The sequence below is a fragment of the Drosophila miranda genome, chromosome 3, assembly GCF_003369915.1.
Source record: "Drosophila miranda strain MSH22 chromosome 3, D.miranda_PacBio2.1, whole genome shotgun sequence".
Classification (NCBI taxonomy): Eukaryota; Metazoa; Arthropoda; class Insecta; order Diptera; family Drosophilidae; genus Drosophila; species Drosophila miranda.
Genome location: NC_046676.1, coordinates 15,554,582 through 15,575,375, shown reverse-complemented (window position 1 = coordinate 15,575,375; position 20,794 = coordinate 15,554,582). Strand labels below are relative to the sequence as shown.

The 20,794-nt window shown below is 48.1% G+C and overlaps 9 protein-coding genes across 10 annotated transcripts; 3 read left to right on the top strand and 6 right to left on the bottom strand.

Moving 5' to 3' along the window:
* The first annotated feature begins 517 nt into the window (after window positions 1-517).
* LOC108159786 lies at window positions 518-12,132 on the top strand. The gene is made up of 4 exons (XM_017293350.2): window positions 518-1,147; window positions 1,691-2,110; window positions 8,594-9,473; window positions 11,838-12,132. The coding sequence occupies exons 2-4, from the start codon at window positions 1,967-1,969 to the stop codon at window positions 12,089-12,091; spliced, it is 1,278 nt and encodes a 425-aa protein (XP_017148839.1). The 5' UTR covers window positions 518-1,147; window positions 1,691-1,966; the 3' UTR covers window positions 12,092-12,132.
* On the bottom strand, window positions 5,000-5,605 carry LOC117188449 (neo-calmodulin-like). The gene has a single exon (XM_033392341.1). The coding sequence runs from the start codon at window positions 5,487-5,489 to the stop codon at window positions 5,034-5,036; it is 456 nt and encodes a 151-aa protein (XP_033248232.1). The 5' UTR covers window positions 5,490-5,605; the 3' UTR covers window positions 5,000-5,033.
* On the bottom strand, window positions 6,145-6,696 carry LOC108159789 (neo-calmodulin-like). The gene has a single exon (XM_033392342.1). It carries the CDS (start codon window positions 6,671-6,673, stop codon window positions 6,224-6,226), a length of 450 nt encoding a protein of 149 aa, XP_033248233.1. The 5' UTR covers window positions 6,674-6,696; the 3' UTR covers window positions 6,145-6,223.
* On the bottom strand, window positions 6,730-7,425 carry LOC108159787 (neo-calmodulin). The gene is made up of 2 exons (XM_017293352.2): window positions 6,881-7,425; window positions 6,730-6,822 (listed from the first exon to the last, which is right to left on the bottom strand). Exon 1 carries the CDS (start codon window positions 7,337-7,339, stop codon window positions 6,893-6,895), a length of 447 nt encoding a protein of 148 aa, XP_017148841.2. The 5' UTR covers window positions 7,340-7,425; the 3' UTR covers window positions 6,730-6,822; window positions 6,881-6,892.
* LOC108159790 lies at window positions 10,688-11,805 on the bottom strand. The gene is made up of 3 exons (XM_017293353.2): window positions 11,528-11,805; window positions 11,221-11,457; window positions 10,688-11,159 (listed from the first exon to the last, which is right to left on the bottom strand). The coding sequence occupies exons 1-3, from the start codon at window positions 11,693-11,695 to the stop codon at window positions 10,761-10,763; spliced, it is 804 nt and encodes a 267-aa protein (XP_017148842.1). The 5' UTR covers window positions 11,696-11,805; the 3' UTR covers window positions 10,688-10,760.
* Window positions 12,133-12,535: 403 nt separating the features above from the next.
* LOC108158052 (low-density lipoprotein receptor-like) lies at window positions 12,536-13,679 on the bottom strand. Of its 2 annotated transcripts, none has more exons than XM_033392339.1 (3): window positions 13,426-13,679; window positions 13,253-13,357; window positions 12,536-13,195 (listed from the first exon to the last, which is right to left on the bottom strand). In XM_033392339.1, the coding sequence occupies exons 1-3, from the start codon at window positions 13,659-13,661 to the stop codon at window positions 13,069-13,071; spliced, it is 468 nt and encodes a 155-aa protein (XP_033248230.1). In that variant the 5' UTR covers window positions 13,662-13,679; the 3' UTR covers window positions 12,536-13,068. The 2 variants fall into 2 exon arrangements, with proteins under 2 accessions (XP_033248230.1, XP_033248231.1); XM_033392340.1 differs by having other exon boundaries at window positions 13,260-13,357.
* Window positions 13,680-13,913: 234 nt separating this feature from the next.
* Window positions 13,914-14,764, bottom strand: LOC117188450 (pro-epidermal growth factor-like). The gene is made up of 4 exons (XM_033392343.1): window positions 14,611-14,764; window positions 14,491-14,541; window positions 14,081-14,346; window positions 13,914-14,005 (listed from the first exon to the last, which is right to left on the bottom strand). The coding sequence occupies exons 1-3, from the start codon at window positions 14,682-14,684 to the stop codon at window positions 14,103-14,105; spliced, it is 369 nt and encodes a 122-aa protein (XP_033248234.1). The 5' UTR covers window positions 14,685-14,764; the 3' UTR covers window positions 13,914-14,005; window positions 14,081-14,102.
* Window positions 14,765-16,905: 2,141 nt separating this feature from the next.
* On the top strand, window positions 16,906-17,395 carry LOC108158348. The gene has a single exon (XM_017290587.2). The coding sequence runs from the start codon at window positions 17,024-17,026 to the stop codon at window positions 17,324-17,326; it is 303 nt and encodes a 100-aa protein (XP_017146076.1). The 5' UTR covers window positions 16,906-17,023; the 3' UTR covers window positions 17,327-17,395.
* A 1,141-nt stretch (window positions 17,396-18,536) lies between these two features.
* LOC108159543 (mitochondrial-processing peptidase subunit alpha-like) lies at window positions 18,537-20,790 on the top strand. The gene is made up of 6 exons (XM_017292919.2): window positions 18,537-18,730; window positions 18,833-19,211; window positions 19,267-19,683; window positions 19,737-19,877; window positions 19,946-20,450; window positions 20,507-20,790. Exons 1-6 carry the CDS (start codon window positions 18,678-18,680, stop codon window positions 20,677-20,679), a joined length of 1,668 nt encoding a protein of 555 aa, XP_017148408.2. The 5' UTR covers window positions 18,537-18,677; the 3' UTR covers window positions 20,680-20,790.
* The last annotated feature ends 4 nt before the right edge of the window (window positions 20,791-20,794 follow it).

Genomic DNA, 20,794 nt, shown 5'->3' with positions numbered 1-20,794 from the left:
CGGAACTCACGGACACCTGTGGTTGATTTTAACAAGGCGCAGGAGAGCCATCTGTCGATGACATCGTAGTTTGTATGTTCCGTTTAAAGGGTGAGACCGTAAACTGAAAGCAAAAAAATACCACTGATACCAAGCGAGTCCCGATGTTTATCCAGCTGTTCAGAACGTCCACACTGCTACTTTCTCCAGCGACGAAAAAATGAGTCGCTATTTTGAATGGGGTATAAAAAAGGGTATGGAAAACAGGCAAAGCAGAAAAGGCAAATTTCAATTACAATATATATATTAAAATATACCTGAAGACAAAATCGCGTTTTCGTATATTGGGTATATTCAAGGCACATTGGGCAAATGGGGTGGATTTTACCTTGTATGCGTTGCATTTTCTGGGCCCTGTTGCCAGTTGTGCATACCTTTTTATAAGCTGCCCTCCATGGTATGTTAAGCAAATGGGGTGGATTTTACCTTGCAGGCGTTGCATTTTCTGGACAATGTTGCCTGTTGTCCATACCCTATTGTTCACATAATTTTCCCAGCTGTTCACCGCGTCCGAACGCGCTTTCGCGAAAAAAGTTAATTCACAAACGACCACGACCGCGTCGCGCCGGAAAATAGAATGTCCAACGATACGACGTGCTGTGCAGTTTTCTCTCCGTCGTGTTGATTGATTTCCCTGCCCTGCGGTTTTCCACCACCCACAGATGCGCGCTCACACACGCCCTGCGGACGTGCTGCATACATATGTACTACAACAACAGAGCTGCAGCCCAATCGCATCGCGTCTGATTGAATCGCAGTCAAGTGTTTTGTTGTTTAGCCATTCTACGTGGTGCGAATAGTATATGCAAATCCTAATTCCACTCGCGGAACGAAAGTGAATGTCGGCGAACACACAATAAAATTATGTAAAGACAATAGCAAAAAATAGCAATTCTCTGCCTTTTTGTGTGCAATGCGCTTATCAGAGTGTCTGCCCATTTAATGGAAGCTGCGCCGGCACAATGTGCTGCCTGCCGCAACCCGTGCTAGACCTCCTTCACTCACAGCAGCAGCAGCAGCAGCAAGAGAAACGCGACAGGCAACGACAGCGGCACATCAAGCAGAAACTTAAAATAGCCGGAGCCCCTTGTTGAGCGCCACTCAAATTGTAAGTTGAGCGCCAGTCAATGCCCATCATTGTCATCGCATCGCCACAATCATCTTCTGCTCATTGAGCCATTGCCCTCACCTTGTGCACATTTTGCTTTGTCTTTGGCTCGGCGCCACAAAACCCCACCAGGGCGGCCGCCAAGCATCATACGAATGCCATTGAGGGCGTTAACAGATGCAGTCCAATAGATCAGTGTATCAGTATATCAGTGCATCAGTGTATCAGTGTATCAGTGTGGCATTTTATTGTTTTCTTTTGTGACCTGACCAACATCAACGTCCGAATCGATCTACTAGGCATCTCGACTGAGAGATTGGATATGTGTATATACAAATCGCAATCTAGAAAATCTTCCGCTTTCTCTCCCACGCAAATATTATTGCCGAAAAATCGGGGAATCGAATTGATTTCTTCATAAAAACCAATGAAATTTGTTATTTATTTATTCTTTGTACAATTTATGGCCGGCTATGTGCAATCGAAAAGTCTGTTTGGAAATGGTTATAATGTCTGTTGTTTGCTTTCGTTTTTCATTAACAGGCAGACACTATAGGCAATATCGACTGCAATAGAATAAGGAACTGCTAAGATTATAATGAAGAAAACTTAATAGACTAATATGTGCTGAAATAATTGGATTACTCGCCATGCAAAAGGACATCTAGAGGAGGAAAACCAACATAATTGGCGTGACAACACTCAAGTACTGGACAGGCTATAAGGAAAACCATCATACTGGAGGCCTCACTCACTTTAAAGCGCATTTTTGCTCGCAAAATTGGCTACAACACGAAATCAAAGTCAATTTTAGCGGCCATGCGCACGAAACACTTGATCCTGATACTGATCGGGGTGATATTCGCAACGATCGTGTTCATCGCCGTTGGCCCAGCCGGGGAGCCGAACGATTCATTCAAGAACATCGTCGTCCAGACGCACCAGCAGCTGAAAGAGTTCCAGGTGAGTCAGAGGAGCGCATCATGGCGGCGGTGGGGCTCTTAAGTTTTGGCGAACAGATAATCGAAGCAATTGAAGCACGGCACCACACTCACATCACCAGACCCACTCGCACCAATGCCCTAGATAAGGGTATTAAATAACAATTAGATACCTTTATCTGACGGCTCTGCTGTTAAAGCTGTCGCGGACAGACGGCAGGGCAAGTCCCAGCCCCGCGCGGGGCAAGACTCTCAAGTTTCTTCCATAATTTGTCTTAATAAACCGGTGGCTTAGGTTTTCCCGAAAATGCACCCCAAATAAAACTTGAGCAACATGTACTCGTATATCTCTGATTTGTCACCTGAGGAATCGAATTGATTTATTGGCCCCGATGATTCACACCAGCTGCTCCTATCAGAACATGAAACATTAAACTTTAAATATAATTAAAATATTTTGAAGATAATTTAATGTTGATGGAAAAATATCGAATAACTTTCTGGTGGGAGATTGGCTGGCAATCATCGCTCTTGGCAGGGACTCGTTAGATGTTTGCCAACTTTTTTGGCAACAGACATGCCCTTGAACTGTGCTCACACATCACACATATTCCATATCCCACACAGTCTGTACTAAGCTTATTTTCCGCTCAGTTTATGCTTTTAGCCAAATTGAAGCACGTCCTATTGGGTGGGCGGCACTCGCAGAGACACGCCATGCTGCCAGGCCGCCTTGCTGCCAGGCTGTCTGCCAAGTGAGCAAACAATCTAAAAGTCATCATCTTCCCACAGAGCGGACCGTTGGTCACTGTGTGAGGTCAGCCACCGCTGGCTGTTATCTCCGGTGTGGGCTCTCCCCAGCCCTTTTCTCGCCGCCACCACCCCCACATATGGCGCCTTATTTTGGAGCACAAATTCAGGCCGAACTGGATGCCAGCTCCCTCCGGTTCGTTGTTTACCCAAGATTGTGTGTTTACATTAATTAGATTCCGGCTGCTTCCTGTTCCGGCCTCCACTGCGGTGGCCACGGATTCGAGGGACGACCAAGTCATCCGTGATCCGATATTGGGCAGGGCGCCACATCATTACACAACGGATTGCACGGATTCAAAGCACATTTGGGCGGCTGTTTTTAGGTTCTTTACGGAACACGTATGCGCATATAAAACAAAATATAATTGGGTCATAAAAAAAGAGCCTTGCCGCAAAGTTTACAACATTTTGCTGTTATCTGTGGCCGGGCACGGAAAACGAAGAAGGTCTTCTACGATTTGGGTATTCGTATCAGTGCAAACAAAGATAGCGAAAGCATAAATGGATATTCGCTCGCTCTCTCTGGGGCTGGCTACGGATACTCCTATCTATGGGGCGCGTACCCATGCACGCGGACTCCCCACAACTGCAGTTTGACGGATGTGTATTTTGGATTGGCCTGCGGCCACCAAACCCGTTCTCACAGTCGCAATCAACAGAAACAATATAAGCAGCCCGTAAGCGCGGAGGCTCATTGTATTCCGCGAGTGGCAAGCCACTAAACTGGTTTGCCGCAGCTACCAGACACTCAATAACGCTAGTTACAGTTATGCGTTCAATTCAAATTTCATTATACATTTATCTATTGTACCTATAGACATGACACACATGACGCATGACGACGGCTTCCATCAATTTCGCAAAGGCAAAAGGTGTCAGTGTCGGTGTCACTCCCTCGACTTGAGTGCTTGCCACATCCTATCGGATATGTTCAGACTTATTGACAACATAGAAGGGAGCTTGTCAAGAGGGATCCTTCATCCTTCCATCGAAGTCGTATAGTGTATCCAAATCATCGGCTTGCCAGCGGTTAAACCTTGTTTTTATTGTTGAACCTTGAAAAATTGTACCTAACATTCTTCATTCTGTAATGTTCATATTGTTAAGTGCTCGTTGAGTGGGAATACGTCAGCTGTTCTGACACCCATATGTACATTGCACCTAGAAGGTTTATTCAAGTTTATGACCATCGCACTGATACACTACACCGCAAATGGAAAAGTTTTCATTCCCTATTCGAGTGCTGGCCGATACCAATGCCTGTACTTCGCTATCTTAAGCCTTTCGCCAAGAGCTGACCGCGTTTGATCGAGCACACTCAATGGAAAAGCTACCGAATGACTACAAAAGTCTCTATAAAGTACTTTTCGGGAAGGGGGCGACATTCGTTCGAGCATGGCCCCTGTACAGGGTGAGGGAATAGCTTTTAATAATTGCAGAGCCCTACATGACGGCTTTGGGAATGTTATTTTGGGGCAGCGTGAAATATTAATATGCCCCCTCCGAGCTGTGGTAGTACTTAAAAACGGAACGGAACTTAAATTAGAACCAATGGCCAGCAGTTTGGAAATCGACCTCTGGATGTCTTATCGAGAACTCTGACAGACATCATGAGATGTCAGATCAATGACAGCCATCCTCTGTTGTGTTGTGCTGTCCACTGCCCACTGAAGCACAATTAGTCGGCTGCCTGGTGGATAATCTATTTAAATTGCACTTGGCGAGGGCGATAGCGAGGGCGAGGGCCGTAGGTCTTATGGCCCGACCAATGATGAAGCGCGTCTGACCCCCTGACATTTGATTAGCATGAGTAAATTGCAGAGTTGTTGTTGTTGTAGCTGTTTCTGTTGCTGTAACTCGACTAATTTACTTGCACTTCTAGTTTTCCCAGAGAGGTAGAGAGGGAGAGATGCAGAGGCTCAACCAGTTGACAGTTGAGTCGCGAATTCGCTCGATAGTCTTGAATAATTGAATGGGAAGCAAATGAGCGACGTCCCAGGAACACTTGAGCTCCCGCTAAAGCCTGAAAGTTCCATCATTCAAGGTCGCGGCCGTGGCACAAACCCACCCGTAGTTACAGACCAGTAAAAGTCGTAGATAAAGAGAAGGAAAATATATAATTCAATCGGGCACTAGTTTCTATATGCATAAAGAAACTCATCGAAGCTTAGCTGCCCATCGTTGTCCAAATCGACCTCTCGGAACATCTCGTCGAACTCCTGGTCGCTCATCTTCTCCCCCAGACTGAGGATGACGGCCTTCATCTCCTGCGCTGATATAAACCCATCGGCGTCGCGATCGAACAAAACGAATGCGGCCCTCACGGACTCGTCCTTGTTGAGCACCTGATAGTTCTTGGACATCATCTGGAGAAACTCGACGAACTCAATCGTGCCGTTGTTGTCCGCGTCGATCTCCTCGATCATGTCGTACAGCTCGGCCTCGGTGGGCGTCTGTCCCAGGGAGCGCATAACGACCCCCAGCTCGCGGCAGGTGATCGCGCCGGTGTTGTCTTTGTCGTAAACGGCGAAAGCCTCCCGAATCTCCTTAATTTGTTCGGGACTTAGGCTGATTTCCCCGGTATCCATGGTGTGTTGTATTTCGTTGTTGTTTAAAAAGTTGCTGGAATTTCCCCAATGAAAATTTGTTTTTTCGATTTAATCGGTTTCAGCTCTCGTGTGTTACTGAACGAATGGTTTGCTATCATCAGATCCTAGCCAGAACATCGATTCAATGCCTACTGTTTTCTTTCGGTTTGTGGGAGTAACCCGGTGAACCCGCAGATGTGGAATGGGAACTATAGCCCTCATTAACCCTTCCCGACCACCACTGACCTTGTGGAATGTGTGGATATATGAATATACATATGTATGTACCCATGTAGATTTGTATGTGGTATGTGGCTTCCCAGTATTGAACTATGCTCCTCCATTAATTCCCATAAAAGCGGCCAGACGAAGGGGTAAACAACAGTTAATGCGGTGCTTGGTCAAATATTTAAATTGCCTCGTAATCAGAACGGGGCTCGTTCTTGGCTCTGGTTGTTGTAAAAAGACCCAGTCGTGCAAGGCGCTCCCCCAAGGGGCCATTAGGCACATGCAACCATTTCGGAGTCACGCGCCCCCAAGCCCCCAAAGGAAGAGGGCCTCCAGCCTTCTTCACGTGCCGAGCGTGGTGTCGCCTGGTGGCGGCTGACCAGCAGGAACGCCATACAAATGTTAAGTGGACCCCAGAAGGGAGAAATAAAGTAAAAGAGTTCCTCGGAAGGGGGCTCTTCATGTGAATTTATTTGTTGATTGGAATTTTGTAGAGTATTTCGGGCCTAGCCCCGCATGGCACTGAGAAACTCGGCGTAGCTGATCCTGCCATCGTGATCCTGATCGATTTCGGCCATGATTTCGCGCACCTCCTCGTCCGTCACCTTCTCGCCCAGCATCATCATGGTGGTCTTCAGCTCGAGGGTGCTTATATAGCCATTGTCGTCACGATCGAAGATCTTGAAGCCCAGCAGCAGGGACTCCTCGCTGCCGAGGTCCTCCATCCGTTGCGACATCATGTACAGGAACTCGGAGAAGTCGATCGTCCCATCCCCGTCCAGATCGATCTCGTCAATCATATCGTACAGCTCCGCCTCGGTGGGGTTCTGGCCCAGCGAACGCATCACAGTTCCCAGCTCCTTGCAGGTGATGCATCCTTTGTTCTCGCGATCGAACACCTGGAAGGCCTCGCGAATCTCTTCGATCTGATCCAATGTTAGGTTTGTGGCAGCCATGACGGAGGGTGTGTTTGTTCTTTATGGTTTTTTTGTTTTTTCGTGTTTTTACTATGTTTCGTGTAGTCCTGTGGATGTCGAAGTGTTCATAAGTGTGAAATCTTAAACTAAACTTTTTTGACAGATATGTCAACGACAGAGCCCTCGTCCTGCAAAACCATGTGTGATGTAGAGAAAGTAGAGAAAGCACACACAATTTGCACTTACATTAAGACGGGGCTAACGGGTCGTCATCATGTTGACGAACTCCTCAAAGTCGAGATGGCCATCCTGGTCGATGTCGTACTCCCGAATCATCTCCTCTATCTCGTCGTCGGGCAACTTCATGCCCAGGGCCGTGAGGACCACCTTGAGCTCCGATGACGTGATGTAGCCATTGTTCTCCTTGTCGAAGACGCGGAAGGCGTCCCGCAGCTCGTCCTCGTGGTTGGTGTCGTGCATCTTGCGTATAATCATGAAGGCGAACTCTTCTAGCTCGATGGAGCCGTTGCCATCCGCATCCACCTCGTTGATCATCGCCTGGAGCTCGTTGTCGGTGGGCGAGCGGCCCAGGGAACGCATTAGGACGGCCAATTCCTTGGCGGTGACGGAGCCGTCCGACTCCTTGTCCATTACAGCGAATGCATCCTCAATGAACTTGTTCTCCTCATCCGTTAGATCCTCCATCCCGGCTGTAGCTGGAGCTGTAGCTGTATCTGTGATACGACAAAGTACTCTCACGGGCGGACTGAAAATGTTCTCGATTGAGTGAGTGATTGTTTCCCCAACGCTCACTTGGTTGCCCCTCGCCTTGGAGACCCAAACAATTTCGCCATGTTGTTGAAATCGATTCCCCACGACTGCCTCCATCTTACTGCGCCCACAACAAATGGAAAACAGGGCCAAGTGAAATGAAAAATCAAATTAAAGCCGCCAGGGAACATCCCGTAACAACGGAGGCGGGGGCGGGCGTTCCAAAATCAATAAACGAGTTATGCAAAAGACGGGGACATGTGTCGAATAGCCCCAGCCAGGATAGCCGGGCTTATGATCATTTTCCATCCGGCTTTTATCCATCGTTATGGAAGGGCAGGTGCCTCCGCTCTGTTCAATAAAGGTCCTTGACACACGGGCTGCCATTGGCGACAGAGGCGACAGGGTGTCATGCGATTTGTGCTTGGCGACGACAAGCCGGCTGCTTTGGCTTTTAGCTCGGGCTCGGGCTCGTGCTCGGCGTAATTATACCCTATATGCCTCGAGCGAGTAGAAAGGGTATATTACATTTAATTAGATTGATGTAACAGTCAGATACACAAACATATACAGAAACAGAAACAGGAGAAAGCCAAATTGTTCAGAATTACACGAAAATCCAATCAGAATTACACGCAGATGAGCCGCATATCGCGTATCCTTCGAAACTATTTGCGTACCTTCTGGGTGTGGTATCTTTTGATACGACTATAGACTGGCGTTTATTGTGCCCCAAACCGAACACCTGACTCTAGACACTTTTAGGGGCATGTGGCACGCTCGCCCGTGGCCATAATAGACAGGAATTTGACATCAACACGAAATTTTTCCATTGTGCGGCGCACGCGGCCAAGTTTGAGTTATTTGTTTGGGCTGAGTTGTGGGCTGGTCGCCGCCTCGGAGGGCCCGAATGAAAAGATTTCCCGCACTAGCTTCCGGCAGCGGCAAATGTGTCCTTTAATATGGCTCCCATGTCGAGGATACTGCCACTGCCACTGCCACTTCCCCCAGTGCCTCTGTTTCCGATTCTGTCCTAGATTGCACTGCACTGGGGCTTGCACCGTGGGGCAGCCTGAAAGAAGTCCTACACGAACGCAATCTGGGTCAGCTCTCTGTCCTTGATTGAAACTTAATTTGCGACAATCTCATTTACATAATCTCGTTTGCTCTTCTTGCCCCTTCCTGCAGGAGAACCTACGCGTGGGCCTGGAGCGGAAGAAGCTCGAAATAGATGCCAAGTATCTGGTGCTGCTTGGATTCACCTCCTCCAAGGATGGCTCGCCACAGCAGCAGCAAAAGGAGCTGCAGCAGAATCATCAGCAGCTGCCGCAGACGGACCTCCCAGCTCCTGCTACCAAGGCGGAACTGGAGCTCAGCGATCTGCGTCGCCAGCATGCACAAGAAGCGGGCGCCAATGCGCAGCACGGCGACGACCAGGAGAGGGAGAAGGAGATGGGGCAGCACAGGAGGATCACAACACCATACAATGGCACCAAGAGCAACTTCACCATTGTCACGTACGTGCAGGAGGGGCAGGCGCCATCGGCCATACTGCTGGCCCAGAACATCGCCGTTAAGCTGCCCGGCGAGCATCTGCTCATCTACGACCTGGGCGTGTCGGAGGAGCAACTGAAAGCCCTCAACGCCTACTGCAACATCAGCCGTTGCGCCGTCATCACCTACGACCTGTCCGAGTTCCCCTCGTTCGTCGCCGACCAGCGGACGCACGCCTACCGGCCCATTGTGATAAAAGACGCCCTGCTGCGGGCCCGGTCGGTGCTGTTCGTGGAGAACTACATGCGGATGCGCGGCGGCTACCACGAGCTGCAGGAGCTGCAGAGCCGCGGCATGGTGGCCGGTGTCCTTGGCTGGAACACGCCCACGGCGGTGTCCTCGCTCACCCATCCCAAGATGTTCGACTTCTTCGAGTCGGATGCCGAGGACTTCATATTCCTGCGGATGGTCGATCTCGATGTGGTCTTCTTCGTGGACAATCTGTTTGTCACCGAGAAGATCATGCTGCCGTGGCTTAAGTGCTGCCTCACCCAGGAGTGCATCGATCCAATTGGTGAGTGGAGTGGAGTGGAGTGGAGTGGAGTGGAATAGAGACAGAGGGCAGTTTGGAAGACTGTCATTAGGGACAGGACTGCTGTCGGTTTTCCCCCAAACCGAATGGGGAAATCAATCAAAATTACCTTCATATCACATACCATACCCCGCACCAGCTCCAGCCCCAACTACAACTACAATACCATCTACTACCGTCCTTGCCCCTGCCACTGCCCCTACCCCCTGGAGGACTAATGACCACCATTTGCACGATATTTGCTTGATGGCCCTCATATCGGGGTGAATTTGTATGATTACTTCCACCTGATTTGGGATTTATGGCCAAATGATGACAGACATTTCATTTCTAACTAAATTTTGCTGTGTAATGCAAGCAATTTAAGCAGATTGCCTGGTGTCTGGACATTCCTTTAACAACACGACAATGTGTACAGACATAATGCTATACCCGAGTAAAGACATCCACCCAGGGGAACAACTTGTAGATCCCACACAGTGAATGCGTTCACCCGAAGTACGAGTAGAGCAGAGCACTGGATTGTTTGATTTGCAAGTGTAAATCAATCCGATCGGAAGCTGGAAGCCACACTCAATCGGTAGCTCAACCGAATCATCAGCATCTCCTGCTCTGCTTCGAACAGGGTCTGATAACACTGCGAGAGCATATGCCACACATCCGGAGCTCAGTAATCTTCGTACATTCGGATTCGACAATTGTCGATAGCCTTTGGCTATCCTCCGTATTGGAAATAGTTCACTGATGACTCGCGATTTAGAGTAATAATCGAATTTCTTGGAATTTGTATCGACTTCGAATGAAACGGAGTGGCAGTGGCATCTCGGGTCGGGTTTATCATCGTGTGTGACCCTGAATCTCCTATTTTGTAGATTATTTCTATACTATTGTTTCTGTTGGTCCAGCATTTTTTTAATCAGAGGTACACGGTAGCTGTGCCGTTGACTATGACTATCTATGACTCTCTGGATTTTCTTCCCTTTGGGGACCTGCGCTTAAACCTCTCATTTGGCTGGGAGCAACTCTGTGGGATTTATATTCAAATGGAAAGGACGGTGGGAACACTCGCGGGCTTCTATTACCTTGCCTACGACTTTCCTTCTGCGGGATGTGCTCCAGGAAGTTGTCTACTGATGTCTACCGGGGAAATGATGCCCATGGTTCGAGAACAGAAGGGCTGGACTTTATTCTAAAAATTTCGATGCCGAAATTTAATTTTAAAATAAAATCAATTCCGGTGCCATGTGGTGCATGGGTCCTGGTGCCAGATCAACAAACCTCAGTGGTGAAGCAGCCCTGTATCCAGCGAAAAGCCTCGACGAACTTGCTTAGGATCATCATTTTCAGCAGCCTCCAGAAGCACCTGGGGATATCGCAGTGCATGCTGCCGGCGGCATAGACATATTCCTCGGCTCCAATCATGTAACCATGTTGTCCGCAGAGCATCAAGTGGGTGTCGTAGATCACATACCAGGCCTCGAATGTGCAGGCCATGCTGTAGACTATTTGCAAGAGCAGGTCCAACCTATAGGCCATCAGGGAAAACATGGAAAAGACGAGGAATATTATGAGAATTCCTCGAGCCTGGGTAAATCTGTAGCGATCCTGTGCCGAGTAGAGCATCAGCGCCAGTAGCTCCGCCATTAGGATGATGGGGTAGGCATAGATCTGAAAATATACCATTGAATCACCGCCCTACCACTGCTATGCCACACCGATGTCCACTCACCCAATGCGACGTGGCCAAGTACATCAGATAGAAGCTGCGGTTCAGCGAGCTGGTCGCCGTGCTGAGGAGCAGGACGAGGTAGTTGTAGGGTGCCGGTCGCCGCCAATCGCGCCACATATAGAAGCACGTGTAGAGGAAGAGGGTCATCAGATAGGAAAACGAAACAACCGCTCCGGGATAGGGCGGTGGGTAGGCCAACATCACCCTCAGGCAGGGCAGGGTGCAGGCCACCTGAAGCTGCAATGGGAATGCGAATGGATGAATGGGATGCTGTTTTGTTGCAGATTCCGCGGAGTGTGTGGCCTACGACTAGCAATCCATAGAAGCGGCCCACTAGACGGCGTCTCAGGCGAATGTCTGCTATGTCAAATACGTAGGTCCTCTGGCGGTGCCCTTGTGGGAGCAGTAGCTCGCATTGAATGGCCGTGTCCTGGATCGATGATTTTCCCGCTACTATTGTGTCCGCCGTATCCATTTTATCACTCGACCAAAACTAAACTGCTGATATTGCCTAATTGGCACTTTGCTAGATGATAATTTTGTAGTTGATAAGCACAGCTTTTTCCAGTTAATCGTTTATCTAATTTGTATTTTTCTGTACCCGGTATCTGTCTCAGGTGCCCAATCGAACGGCTGCAAGTTCAACAAGAAGCCCTTGTATCGGTACTCCGGCTGCCATGGCTACGATGCATCCGCCTTCAACATTGTGCTGGGTCTGACTTGGCGCTGGGACAACTCGAAGTACTCGCTGCCCAGCGACGATGCCAAGAACATGTTCTACAAGGAGACCCTGGAGCAGGCAACACGCATTCTGGAGAGTCGACGTCGCAACAGCAGCGAGACATCCGATCATCCGTTCACGGAGGACTGAGCGCAGGCAGGAGTAGGATCAGCATTTGATATAACATTTTATACGAGCATCCGCAGACAGACACGCAGACACTCAGGAGACTCAGGAGCCGGTAGATCAAAGCAAGCTTGATGGCAATTTGCAAAACCTTAAACCGAATAAAAGTGTTTAATCTAGTTTAGCTAGCACGCATGCTAGTCCCATCTTATCGATGATGGGATCGTGATCCCTGGGCAACCCCTACACTTGAGATGCTGGATACCATGATCAGGACCTGATCAAAGCAGCAGACTCACTCATGCAGCTTATCGATACAACCAACCCCTTTAGTCAAGCCCTAGTTACTTACTATTTAACTTACTGTTTAACTCACTCGTTTTTCGCTTCGAGGATCGTTGAACTCCCCTGTTTAGATGTTTTCTACCACGTAAATACCCTGTAAATACATAAGTATATCAAATGGCATACATTTTGTGATTGTATTTTATAGTTACACCCATACCAATAACCATAACTATACACATACACGTACACGTACACGCACAGACAGATATACAGTATAATTAAATAATAAACTTATTGTAACTACCGTAGGACAAAACGAGCCAAAAAATTAAGTTTATAAAATATTGAATTACCAATAATGCAACAGTCGTATTTCTATTTTGGATACAGCACTTAACGGGAGTTAACGCGTTAACGGGATAGCCAGATGCTAGCAACTTCGCCATAAAAGCAGGATTTGCCTCAGGGAATATATGTAGAAGGCTTGACTTCTTCCGTGCTTATTTGTTTCGGTTTTGTTTCCTTGTCCGCGTACTTTGCAAAGGCTTGCCTATTCATGCTGAAACTCTTCGGGCGAATCATCCTCTTCCGCTTTTGGCATACTGAGCAACTTGTCCTTCGTTCGTTGGGGACAAGCGCGTACCTTAAACTGGTGTCGCCTTCGGACCTTGGGTCCTTGTAGAAGGCATTGTGGTAGTAGTTGCCTGGCATACTCATCCATAGTCTTTCGCTCCATCTTCATCCGCAGCTTGGTCGCGTTGCACCTCATATGGCTTAGCCGGCAGGTTCTCTATTGCATTTTTAAAGTCTTTAAAAGGGAGTGCTTGACGGCGTGCTTCCCTGCGAGGAGAATATCAGTATGCAGTGATTTTCAATTATTTTTGGCTTACTGCTTACTGCTTACTTAATTTCTTCGATGGAGCCATTAAAGCCCGATTTTTGTCTCGGTGCGCGAAAATATCCGAGGCAGGGCCATCGCAGAGCAGGGCGGCCGATGCAAAGCTGTGGGAAGGTGGAGTGGAATATTGTTAGTTTAAGAATTTGGGCAGATATCGTGTCTTTCCACTCACCTGGTTGATGGGACACTGAAACTCTCAGGTCGCTTGCAGCAGTCGGCCTCATCGTGGACATTGTCACAGTTGTCACTGGTGGTACCATCGCAGATCAGAGTCTTGTCTCTGCCCTCGGTTGACTGGCAGCTGAACTGATTCACCCGGCATGTGGGACATCCCACTTCATCCGACTTGTCCAGGCAGTCCTTTTCGCTGTCACAGCGACAGTAGGCGGGTACGCATTCCTTATTCATGTCACCATTCCCCCTTCACTGGGGCTGTGCACGTGAAATGATCTGGAACACAGGCCGGGCACACGCCGTAGCTCTCCTTGTCCTCCAGCAGCATCAGCTGCTTGGGGCACGAGCAGACGTCGTGAGTACTGCGTGCCACACCCCTCTGGCTATTCAGTTGTGGAAACAATTTGGACGACTGTGCCGCACTTCCGCTTTCGGTGTGCACATGGCCCGGATGTCGGTGAACTGCGACAGACGATGCAGCTCCGCGGAACGACGCTCTCCGTTGACAGTGATCCGCTCCAGTCCGGTCTTGTCGTCCAGCCAGTACACAATTCCCCCTAGGCGGCAATGTTGATTACCTGCGAGATGTGCATCGAAACAAGGGAGCAGGGGATTACACATGTGTCTAAAGGATCTCCATATTCGTTGCTTACTTGTTCTTTCCATTGATGTCTATCACATCGATTCGCTTGCCTGGGCATAGTAAATCATATCAGACTGTTGATCCAGGGCCAGCGCCGTGACTCCTTCCAGCTTGTTGGCCTCCAAACGCTCATTGCCATCGACTCGGGCCCGAATGATGGCCTGATGGTTGCCGACATCTGTCCAGAAGAGCAAACGCTTCATAGAATGCACGGCAATGTTGCGAGGCTTTTCCGAGTCCCCGGTATCGTTGACGCTTACGGATTCACCCAGGAAGCTAAAAGAGGCAACGTTTTAGGTACATAGTTGTGCGGATGGTCACGTTAATGCTGTTGGAGTAGGAGCAGGTCCAGAAGAGCAGCCGCCCAATGATGTCGATTGCAATGTCGACCGGTTGTCCGGAGTTGGCCAAGAGGCTCACCTTTGTGCTATTTGCCAGAGAACGCTTGATGCTGTGACTCCTGCCTTCGATCTGAAAAAAGAAAAAGAAGGATTAGGGATATTAGGGACACCGCGCTCAGCTTCTGCTAATCCTCCTTACGCAGTAAATGTAATGCGAGATCGGATCATAGTCCACGGCGCGGATATTCTTGCCGGACACTGGCAGCGGCACATTCGGGCAGTCTGTCGTGTTCGGCAGCAGTCGGCCGAAGCTGTTCCTCAGGCTGAAGGCTGGTCATCTGGTAGTGGGTGGGGCAGGCACAAGTCATGCCCCGTCTGCCGGGCTGGGCCAGGCACAGGTGGGAGCAGCCCCCGTTGTTGACCTTGCACGTATTAGCCCCACCTGTCGCTTGTCGTTGCACACAAGCAGCGAAGTGATGTAAGTCATGCCCGAGTGGACGAGGCTGCGGTTCTCGCCCGTCGTCTTGTGCACCCGCTCAATGTCGCCGGTGTTCCAGTCGCTCCAGTACACGTAGTCCTGATACAGGGAAACCGCGTACGGCTCATCGGTGTCGCTGCAAACCAGTATCGGGTGCTTCTTACCCCAGTCGGCGCTCTCTATCTTCGCTGGCCGCGACTGGGTGGCCCAGTAGAGGCGACTCGTCTCCTGGTCGAATGTGAGCCCGGCCGCATAGTTGGCTCCCGCCACGATGGTTTGCAGCTCGGATCCGTCCATCGTGGCACGCCGTATGGAGTCCGAAGGCGACTCTGTCCAGTACATGTAGCCGCGGCGCGGCTCGAGGACCAGGGACCGGGGCTCCTCCACCTCCTTCCACAAGAGCACGCGCCGACTGCTGCCATCCAGGCGGGCGACCTCGATGAGACGAACCTCCGCATCGGACCATCGGATGCCGTCCGGCCCAATCAGACCCGAGTCCACGATCTGCTGCACATAGGAGCCATTGAGAAAGGCCCGGAAGATGCACTTGGTCTTCTGGTCAGTCCAGTAGATGCGCCTCTCCGCCACCGACACGTCCAGGGCGTGCGCATCGCCCACATCCTTGAAGGGTATCGCTCGTCGTCGTGGTTCCGTTCCCGTCGCTGTACTCGGTCGAGAGAACAGCAGGAAGGCGGCAGGCACAGGTACAGGCGGTGGAGCAGGCACCATTACCCACGGCTCCCGCACGTTCTCCACGGTCTTTCCTCGCACCAGACGCCAGAATCCTGAAGACGCCGGTGTCCAGATGCCGTTTCAGACGAACAGCTGTTCCACCCCCACCCCCAGTCCGGCGTCTGTTCTTCTTCTTCCTTTTTCAATTGTTTTCCTATGAAATTCGTCTTTTGGGCAGGGCGGAGTAGTGGGCCAAAACTGCGCCAAAGGTCGCCGCTGGTCGTTTCGGCATCGCTGCAGACTCTGTGGCTCGACTTTAACTGTAAATGCGAAGAAGGTGGAAAGCACGGAATAGCCGTGGAACAGCGGCTGTTTTTGGGGAGTGCCCTGTGACATCAGGACTTACAGCAGCCATTATAGGCATACGCACAAGGCACTTTTGTTCATACAACAGTAGCATAAACAAACGAGTATCATTCCAATTGCTCAATTCTTTATTCCGTCGAATATTCTCAGCTATATAGAACATTTAGCCATGCCCACATATTTTTATACGATTGATGAATCAATTTTCTACTTAACTGGCTTATTTTTAATACTTGCTTTTTTTGGATTTTGCTTAAAAAAAGGTTTTAGCGAAAAAGGTCAAACAAATGAAACGTAATAAAACGTAAGAGAAAAATCGTTCCAATTGTTAAATTTCTTTATTCCGTTGAATAATGCTGCCTAACTAAAACCATTAGCTCTGCCCACATAATTTTAGACCATTAATGAATAAATTTTCTACCTGATTGACTACTTTTAAGTACTCTCTTTTGTTGTATATTGTATAAAACAAGGTTTAAGCAAAAAAGGTCAACAAAAAAACTGTGGCAACGTAAGTGAGTATGAAATGTCACGTCAACCGGAGTTTGGGCTCAGCTATACCCTATTTCGTTGATATATATGAAGAAACTGGTTTTCCAAGCTGTTTTAAAACGTAATTAATATAGAAATTATCTCAGATTGTTTTGTTTTGGACATATTAATGCATATGATTAGGGTCTTGTAAATACATCTCGATCCCGATACCCATTCTTGGTTTCTGTATGTAGACCAAAACCTTCAAAATATCGTTGAAATACCTTTAAAACAGAAACTGACTAGTTTTGGCCTTTATTGGTGCCTTAGATGACAAACATTCTCTCAGTTCTATAATATCCATTTCCCAGGGTATGCAAAATGTTGGTCAATCCGCGCCATGTTGGGGAACAGTGCTCAACAACACAAAATATTTACATACATATGTACATTCATATTAATGCTACACCAGCCATTCGTTTTGGCCAACATTGGTAAGTTTACTTGGTCCACAGCTTGCAACGGGTCTTAACGGGGCTTAAGCTGGTTCAGTTCTGTCTTGTCTTGTAGCCGAAAAGTAAAAGTAAACAAACCGCTCGCGTGCGTGCGTAATTGATACATAATGAATGTGGTTACAAAACTATTCAATATATTGGCTGTTTTCTTGTTGGCCCAAATGCCACTGATGAATGCCAAGCCCTATGATCCAAATGATCCCAAAATAGCAGAATGCTGCCTTCCACCTGAGGGCATGTTCGAGGCTTTCTATCCGCGGGAAGTTGAAGGAATCCCGAATAGCGCCTCTCGTCCCGCTCATGGTCATGGTAGTTTCTTTAAACATCGCAATCCTGCGCTGGTGGACACAAAAAATGCAGCAGCCTATGGCTATCGGTTCGATGGAAAGCGGCGATTTAATTTCGATTAGTCATTCATAGCTAAAATGAATAATGAATAAAGAAAAAGTTTAAATGAGAAATATGTTGCTTTTTACTATAACATAACGGAAAAAAGCAGTGACTGGAGACTTAACAGGGCAACACTGGTACGTGTGAATGGCAAAAGTCAAGAGGAAGAAGAAAAAGAAAGCAGGGTGACCGTTTACGGTATTTTTAACACTTTTCAAAGATATATCTAAGAAAAAATGGTTCCATACGCAGGTTTTTTGAATTTTCGCTCTCAAATCGTACTTACGTGCATCATTTATTCCAATGGATTGCATTTATATTCTTTTCGTTTTTTCACTTTCAAACAATACCTATTTGGCGCGCACCACTCGCATCCAGTCGATAGTAGCGATGGCCAATCTGCTTTCTTCGAACCAGTTATTGGTTCTTTTAGCTCTCAATCTTCATCAATGGGATAAAACTATGTGGGAGGAGCTAAGGGTTTTAGTTGGTCAGCATTATTCAACGGATTATCAAAATCAAGGAATGTGAATATAGAATTTAAATTCGTCAGAATATTTACGGTATATTTTCTCAATAAACCCGCGGTCACACTGATTTTGTTGCCACCTTGTCCATCTCACACACCTTGCAATTTTATAATATTTTTCTAGTATTTTCCAGTATATTTTAAGACGCGCTATTGACTCACCCTCTTGTGCAATGCATCAATGTAGAAATCGTGTAGAAGTGCCATTTAGAGCCATGTCCCTGGCCACATCGAATACTAATTCATAGTCAGCATCGAATTTCTGACTGTTTGCCATCAAAATCTTAATTAGTTAAAAGATGTCGCTTGCATGGGGCTTATATGAAAAAAAAAAACGGCCAAACACTTACACATTTCCCCTTAAGGTGTCGCTTTTGGTAGTTACATGAACATGTAGTTAATATGTAGCAAATGAGTAGTTAGAATTAAGTTACTACGTAAGGAAATTAATTTATTGAACATTTTTGTTGACTGTTTTGTTTAAACCTTATTTTATGAACAGTCCAATAAGAATGAACGCTTAAATTCAACCAGTCTTGTGCGAAATTGATTTAATAATCGGATAAAATTAAGAGTCTGAAGCTGAGGGCCTTAGCTAGCTAGTAATATTCAACCGAACATCAAAAACGAGGAATATGATGCAACTTGAATACAAATAAATCGTCAGTACATTTACGGTATATTTTGAACTTTGTGACGTATTTCGGTCAGAAGAAGAGTCAAAATTCATCGCTTTGCACATTTTTGATTCCGAAATAAAATAGAATATGCTTTTGAATCAAACTCAATTTTAAGTTATAAAAATTTGAAGATATCGGTTACAACACCAAACCTGCAGCAAAATGAACGCGCGAGGCATCGGCATGCTGAAAACGCTCAAGCACTCCTGGCGCACGTAAGAATCGTGTTTATTTGGGTGGAGTGGAGGTTGGGGTTGCTGGGTGTGCATGTCAGACCCGGCGAATATAATCATGATCTTTTGACGCTTATTTCGCAGATTTCCACGTCGTTTCGCCACCAAAGTTACGAAAGTTGGCAGCGATGAAATTGGCAGTGGCACTGGCATAGGGAGAATCACTGGCGGCGTGCGAGACAAAGATGGCCACAACAAGGTTAATACGCCGTCGAAGGAAATCGTAACGCACCTTCCGCCACTAACAGAACCACTGCCAAACATGCCGGAGGCTGTATACGCAGAGCCAATGGCTGAGAGTGCCGCCACAAAGGTAACGACTCTTTCCAATGGACTGCGCATTGCCTCGGAGCCGCGCTACGGACAATTCTGTACTGTCGGGCTGATTATAAACTCGGGCCCACGCTATGAGGTGGCCTATCCCGGAGGTGTGTCGCATTTTCTGGAAAAGCTAGCCTTCAATGTAAGTCTGCTTTGAAATATGTTGGACAATCCTTAATTTTCGTTCTATTCCAAAGTCCACAGTTAACTTTCCCAACAGAGATGCCATACTGAAAGAGCTGGAGAAGAACGGTGGCATCTGCGACTGTCAGACCTCGCGCGATACCCTCATCTATGCTGCCAGCATTGACAGCAGGGCCATTGACTCGGTTACGCGTCTCTTGGCGGATGTCACTCTGCGACCCACGATAAGCGAGCAGGAGGTGAATCTAGCAGCGCGTGCCGTCAACTTCGAGCTGGAGACGCTGGGCATGCGTCCCGAGCAGGAACCGATACTGATGGACATGATACACGCGGCTGCCTACAGGGACAATACTCTAGGCCTGCCAAAGCTCTGCCCTCCAGAGACTCTGGAAAGCATAGATCGGGCTGTGCTAATGAACTACCTGAAGCATCATCACTCTCCCAGCCGCATGGTTTTCGCAGGCGTTGGTGTAAGTTGTTTTTCTTATTACTTTTCCACTTTAAGTAACGCTCGTTATTGCAGGTGGATCACGACGAACTGGTGGAGCACGTGAGGAAGTACTTTGTAGAAGAGGAAGCCATCTGGGAGAGCGAGCCAGAAAGCAACGTGGGACCTAATGAAGTAGACACATCTATCGCCCAGTACACTGGCGGTATTGTGAAGGTGAGCGTTGTATATTACTGCATCTTGCCGTTATCTATATATAACAAAGCTATTTATATTATTACTAGGAGCAATGCGAAATTCCCATTTATGCGGCGGCGGGCCTGCCAGAACTGGCGCATGTCGTCCTTGGCTTTGAAGGATGCGCTCACCAGGATCCAGACTTTGTGCCCCTCTGCGTGCTCAACATAATGATGGGTGGCGGGGGCTCCTTCTCTTCCGGCGGTCCTGGCAAGGGCATGTACTCGCGCCTCTACACAAAAGTCCTAAATCGCTACCATTGGATGTACAGTGCCACGGCATACAATCATGCCTATACCGACAGCGGCTTGTTCTGCATACACGGCAGTGCGCCGCCGCAGCACTTGAACGACATGGTCGAGGTGATAATACGCGAACTGTTGAGCATGGCAGCCAAACCGGGTCGCGAGGAGTTGATGCGCTCGAAAATACAGCTGCAATCGATGCTACTGATGAACCTGGAATCGCGACCAGTAGTGTTCGAGGATGTCGGGCGTCAGGTGCTCGTGTCTGGGCATCGCATGCGGCCAGAGCATTTCATTAAGGAGATAGGTAAGTAGAATGCCCTGCGAAGATTAAACTGTTTTCGTAAATGCTCCCTTTTACAGAGAAAGTGTCCGCTGCTGATATACAACGTGTGGCCACACGACTGCTCAGCTCTCCACCATCACTGGCCGCACGTGGAGACATTTCCGGCCTGCCCGAAATGGGCCATGTAACCTCCGCCCTTGGTGGTGCTGGACGCACCGGTCTGGGGCGACGATTGTCCCTCTTCAAATAGCACTGGACGTGAAACTTCCATGAAATGAGAAAGCATTTCACATTGTTGGGCTCCTAATTCGTAGAGCATTCATGTTTTGTTTCAATTGGCTAAAATATTTACAAAAATTAATTTT